Below are 6,712 nucleotides of genomic sequence, written 5' to 3' on the forward strand. Positions count from 1 at the left end.
TACGTTCTGCGTCCTTGACTAATTATAGCTTTAGTTTCGTAAACTCGCCGTTCAATTTCGGTTGGTCCCATACAAGTTTTATGTACATGAGGAATTTTTGACAGTAAATTGGCGGTGTGCGTGAATATTAGGTTGGCATGTTATAACATTGAAATATTGGGCCGTATGCATAAAAACTAAGGAAAAGCATTTTCTTAAAATTTCGCCCTTTCACTTGATTTGTTCAAATAAATTTAAGTGAAAGGTATGAAATTTTAAGAAAAGCAATTGCTTATTTTTTATGCATATTGCCCATTATTTAAGTTATATGAATTAACACATACCCGTCCATGATCCAGGTATCATTGTGAGCCCCTCCTATAAATTCTAGTATGCGTTTCCTTTCACTTCCACACTTCATGTACAAAGTACGCATCATACGTGGCGGCACTAGGTTATCGGCCAAACCCGATACGAATAAAAACGGTACAGAACATTTACCAATCTTCCATGAGGAGAAGTACTATAAAAAACTCAATTATAAAAAGATTTTTTTTTTTTAATTTGACAAGAGCGTGTCAGACCTGGGCTCGAATCGTAACAATCGTGAACTAGCAACTTGTCACGTAATAAAATTATAGTTAAAAAAAAACTAAAAGCACGCTTTTATTACAATAGGAACTGAAAAGCAAATAATTATTTATAGAAATACAGATTTCGTTTAAGAGTAATAGGAAGTTCCCTAACTTGATTTAATTAAACTTTTAAAATCAACCCAAAATTGGATTAAAGTAATTGAATAAAATTGATTTTACCGGAAAACTAAACGTGGGGTCTGTGAAAAACGCAGTTTCGAAAAATGTGTTTGTTAGGGCCTTTGTGAATTAAGGTGACAATATAAATATAATATTATATTCATAGCTAAACAATTAAATTCCAAAAAATTATTAGTTAAATTCATTTCCGAAATTTTATTCTAAATTATGCGTTATTATTTATCACAAACTCGCGATCAGTGTCACATGGCAACACTCGATTACAGTTGGACAGCACTTGCAGCAGAAATAAAAGAAATGAGACAGAAAGGTCTTTCTGTCTGGTCATACATCGATATAAAACTTCTTTCTAAATTTGACAACGAATTGCGTAGAAAAGATGGAAATATTGAAACGTCTGACATGCTCTATAAATTGGGACAATTTCTTACTTTATTTTTGAAGCAAAATCTTGGTATAAGATTTGCCGATGGGTGCACCAACTCAACCGCCATATCCGGAATGCTAGTAAATGTATTCTCAACAATAACACACATAATTTTTTGGCTGTACACTGTATCGGCAGCAACATCTATAACTACTGCACCGCCCAATGAGCGCCCGAACAAAACTATTTGTGCATGGTCTAGATCATTTCGTGTGTACAAGTAGTCAACCACAGCACGAGCATCGGTTCCTAAGCCTCGTTCTGAGGGCACACCCGTTGAAAAGCCATAGCCCCGATAGTCTACCATCAAAATGTTACAGTGTAGATGATTATATATTCCCCAAACATTTTGCATGCGATGACCCATGTTTCCTGCATTTCCATGAAAGTACACAAAAGTGGGTACCCCCTTTGAACGGTCCACCGGTTGGTATACCCAGAATGCATGCAATGTGACTTTATCTGGTGTATGTATATTGACTGTTTCATGTGGTAGATTATGCAATTTAGGAATGGGAACATAGATACGAGAATTCGCGGGAAGATCGGGATGATATAATACCATATCTTGTAAATAGTAGAACGCGACTGAAAGTATTAGCATTAAATTTTAAAATAGTCAATGGAAGAAATTCACAAAATCTTACCAAATATGATAGTGATAAGCACGGAAAGCGTCAAAATGCTACCATAATAGTAATAGAATATTAAAAAGGCCAAAAATCCCGCTATCAATATAGCGAAAACGCTTCGTGATCGTGGAATCGTAATTGGCACGCCGCCGAATTCCTGCGACATTTGTTGGTGATAGGATTAGAAGCTACCCTAGGAAAAAATGTTTCCGCAGCGGAGTGAGGCACTTCGAACAAACTTTTAAAATTTTATCGCTTACAGATAAGCACTTCCATGTTTTACTTTTTCAAAGTCGTAGAGAAGTTCTTGTAAATATTATTCCACGGTTATTGCGTTCCCTCACACATCTTGCGTATAGTTATGAAGTGAAATACACGAAATCAGCACATATTTATTATTAACGCAACCGATTATTTGCGATTTAACATCAACCGAACAGCTGTTTGTATAGATACATAAAGTGGCCGTTAGACGTTGCAAGTGCAAGCCCTTTTACGAAGTCTGTCAAACTTAAAAATTTTACAAAAGAGATTGCGGCAGCAGTGTAAGGGGCTGATAGTGTTGAGAAAGTTCTTATTTTCCGATATCTTCATCATTTTCTGTAGAAATGCTAACAGTTTTAAGTTATTTGTTGTTAAAATTTACCCATTACTTCACATATTTTTTATATAAACACTGCATTAATCACTTTTCTTTTCATTAATATATCAGCTTTTGTTCATAAACAAATGAATGTACATCTTTTTTCTACTAAATATTTAACAATTAATGCTTATAAACGTGTTCTTTAAATAATGTGGCGAATACTGCGGCAACACAAAGCGAACAACGAGAAATAGGCAGAATGTTCGAGGAATGACGTAGAATGTTCCACAAAGAGAAACGTCAAGTTGGATGAACACTGCGAACAGCGAGAGAAAGAGAATGAGCGATAAACTTCAGAATGTTCTAGAAATGCCAGAAGTGCCAGCGCAGGTATATAAGGGCGCCGCCACAGCGAGTTGTGTTAGTTACGAGTTACAAGACAGCAAGCTACAAGTAAAGTGAGCAGAGAAGTGAGTTGCGAATAAGCAAGATATAAGTTTAATTGTGTTACCAAGTTTAGTTAAGCGCTATTATTGCTTTAACAAGTATTGTAAAGTGTTTTTACTGTATTAGCGAGTATTGTAAATTGTTTGTTGTACAATAAAGTTAATTGTACTTCAATTTGGTCATCGATTGCATTTATTTAACAATCCAGCGATACGAACCGAGAGATTTGGGAAATCCGGACGAGGTTTCAAGGATAATCGTAACAATTGGGGTGTTTTTCAGAAACAAAATCGAAAGGCGACATATAAAAAAGCACGCAAAGAAGAAATGTCTGGCAACACCAGCAAAGTTTTGAGACGATTTTGCGACGACTGCTAGAAAGGGGTGCTCACAGTTTGATGCTAAAGATGTCTCAAAATGTAGACGTCTACATTTTGAGACACTATTTGGAACGAACTGTGAACACCCCAACTATTTGGAACGAACTGTGAACACCCCAAATAAGTTTCTATTCGAAAACACACAAATGTTGAGCGATGGCCGCGAAGTATGTAATGCCAGATCGTTGAAAACTTTACCCAAAAATACTTTGTTTATACAATATTTCAATAAATAGTGAACATTTTTAATAAGAAATCGCGCGATTTTTTAGTACAAATTTTCTCCCGCAGCGCTTTTTTTTAAATCAATGTTTCAATATATATTAAAAGTATGTAATCAAAAATCGCGTGATTTTTTATTAAATATTTTCGCCTGCGGCACTTTTTTTTAATTCAATACCTCGATATATAACGAAAATTTGTAATCAAAAGTCGCGCGGTTTTTTATTAAAAATCTTAGCCAGAGGCGCTTTTCTTTCAAAAAAATCAATACCCACTTCGATATACTGTTAATTTTCGCTTGCTCCGTTTTTTTATAATCAATACTTCGATATATAGTGAAAATATGCAATAAAAATTGTGCGTTTTCTTTGTTTCTGTTTTCAGTTTGTTTTTCGAAATATTTTGGGACCGAAGTTTCAGTAAAATCGCTCTACAAAGGAAAAACTGAGGTTGAATTTGACTTTTTTTGTAACTTTAATTATTAATTACTTAAAAACTATAAGCCTCCGGAGGGGGTGACCTTCAGATTTAAAATCAAGTGGACCCCTCTACACCCTCTCATCAGCCTTTTTTTCAAAGTCTGGTCAATTATTGGAAAATTTTGCCGCAAAAACAGCCCATAAGCAACTGTTAAGCTGAAGCTCCATAGGAGGCTTCTCAGGCGTTGCGGCTTTCGAAATCGTACAGCCTTTCGAATTCGTGCAGGCTTTACAGGTTTACAGGTAAGCAACTCCACAACAAACTTTTTGCGCTTGACGTTTTTACGAACCTTTGACATTTCGCAGTAAATTGGAGAATGGTGAAGGAATGAGTTTTCCAACAAATGAGATATCGACTAAAAAATACAAGATCGATAAAAGAGATACTTCTTTTACCATTTCATTTTAGTTTATTCAGTACTTTTGTTCACCTCTTTCATATTCATTTTCATATAATTAATAATTTTTCCTTGTGTTGTATTGCCTGAATTTTGTGTTATACTAGGTTCACATATAAGTAGATTATCCTCATTTTCGAGCTTACCACCCTAATCTGTAATTATACTAGGTTCACATATAAGGGCCGGTTACTCAATGTCTGGTTAACACTTATCCCCGTTTAAACATCATTATCGACGTGTTCGGCTCCATGCATATAACATGGAGTGGGTAACGTCGACAACGCTGTTTTACCGGAGATTAGTGTTAACCAGACATTGAGTAACCGGCCCTAAGTAGATTATCCTCATTTTCGAGCTTAACACCCTAATCTGTAATTATAACAAGAGATTAGCCATATAAAATTCGTCCCTTGTTAATCTCAGATTAAATGATGAGGAAATGTGGTGATTTCCGAAATAGCTATCACTTCTACCATTTTTTCAAATTATTGTTGCTTTTCCACAATAAGTTTTCACTGAAAACGGCCTCAAGCTCATAAAAATTGTTAAATAAAATGTTAAGTTAAAATATATTTATATTGCTTATTATAGCATAAAAACGTTATCACGGTGGCACAGAGAAGAAACATAACTTTTCCTTGAGATGTGAGGGTAACAAGCACAACAAATTTGACGGCTAATAATCTGAGATTTGCCGGTGTAAACGGGTTGATTAAAAAACAAGCTTTGATTGAGATAATATTTATGTGTGAACATACTTTTACATTCATTAAAAATATTATTGACCCTCTGATATCGATTACAGCATTGCTAACGGTTAACTGTCAGACGACTGAAGTTCGAAAGTTGGCATCTTTTTCAGGCTTTACAGGCTTATCGAAATTTGACTATTTTTCAAAATGTGGAGCAGCTTCTATACAATTGCACTAAATAATCTTTCATGCCTGGATTATAATGGAAGTAACGGAACAGAGTGGACTGTCACTTAAGTATCTACTGTATGGGTAATGAATTCAAACGATTATAATGCACTTGAACGCAATGTAAAACGGAAGCATCTAAAATCAATAGATCCTTACGAATTAGTCGCGATTTGTTACGATTCGCCCCGTGCATTATAACCAAGGTATCAGGCTTGAGTAGTGTTACGATTATCCTTGAAACCTCGTCCGGATTTCCCAAATCTCCCGGTTCGTATCGCTGGATTGTTAAATAAATGCTAACGATGACCAAATTGTAGTACAATTAACTTTATTGTACAACAAACAGTTTACAATACTTGCTAATACAGTAAAAACACTTTACAATACTTGTTAAAGCAATAACAACGCTTTTCTAAACTTGTTAACACAATTAGGGCCGGTTACTCAATGTCTGGTTAACACTAATCTGCGGTTAAACATCGTTATCGACGTCTTCGACTCCATGCATACAACAGGGAGTCGGTAACGTCGATAACTATGTTTCACCGAAGATTAGTGTTAACCAGACATTGAGTAACCGGCCCTTAAACTTATAGCTTGCTTATTCGCAACTCACTTCTCTGCTCACTTTACTTGTAGCTTGCTGACTTGTAACTAACTCACTCCGCTGTGGCGGCGCCCTTATATACCTGCGCTCGTACTTATGGCAATTCTAGAACGTTCTGAAGTTTATCGCTCATTCTCTTTCTCTCGCTGTTCGCAGTGTTCATCCAACTTGACGTTTCTGTTTGTGGAACATTCTACGTCATTCCTCGAACATTCTGCCTATTTCTCGTTGTTCGCTTTGTGTTGCCGCAGTATTCGCCACACAGCAGTCCACCTAAGTCTGATCGTCCCGATCAGACATACTTGCCGCTCAAACCGCTGCAAGTCTTTCAAATTGGACCACTTTCATCTTGGTCCTCGGTCTCCCCATTGTCTGGTTTTGATGCACTGCGTCCTTCTGCCGTTTGTTAATCTTCGAATCTGTCCAGTCACGTCTTTGCTTGGAGTTGAAGCTTTGCTTCTGCTGCGACATGTACAACCACCATGCGTTACTGGACATTACCTCCGGCTTATCTCCGGGAGTTCACCATCTCACATGGTCGTGCTTCTGCCGGCCACTGGTGGTGACCAGACCATGTCTCTTCTCGTGGGCACCCTTTTCGCCAGATCTATGCCGCATCATCTGTCCATGATACCCAGACTCCCGCCTTCGTGCTGCACTGCCGTTAGCACATCTTTCTACATCCGGATCCTTACGCTGAAGCTTCCGCCGTCGTTTCATATCTCGCTCTTCCGCCGATGCTAACTTCATTGACTGGACATGTATAATCTCACCCTTGGCTTCCGGCTTAACTGCTCGCCTTTGCCGACCACCTTTTTCGGGACACTTCAAAGCGCGCCTACTGCTTCCACAG

At 37.3% G+C, this 6,712-nt stretch overlaps 1 protein-coding gene across 3 annotated transcripts; it reads right to left on the bottom strand.

The window, feature by feature from the left end:
• Positions 1 to 323: 323 nt before the first annotated feature.
• On the bottom strand, positions 324 to 2,278 carry LOC118753734 (protein ABHD13-like; the record flags this gene model as incomplete). Of its 3 annotated transcripts, none has more annotated exon segments than XM_036488601.1 (4): positions 324 to 502; positions 1,187 to 1,770; positions 1,830 to 2,007; positions 2,098 to 2,278. In XM_036488601.1, coding segments are annotated over 3 exon segments (914 nt in total), but the record flags the coding sequence as incomplete, so codon positions are not given.
• Between the last annotated feature and the right edge of the window lie 4,434 nt (positions 2,279 to 6,712).

The sequence above is a fragment of the Rhagoletis pomonella genome, unplaced genomic scaffold (genome assembly GCF_013731165.1).
Source record: "Rhagoletis pomonella isolate Grant_MI unplaced genomic scaffold, Rhpom_1.0 Rhpom_scaffold_02798, whole genome shotgun sequence".
NCBI classification, from domain to species: Eukaryota; Metazoa; Arthropoda; class Insecta; order Diptera; family Tephritidae; genus Rhagoletis; species Rhagoletis pomonella.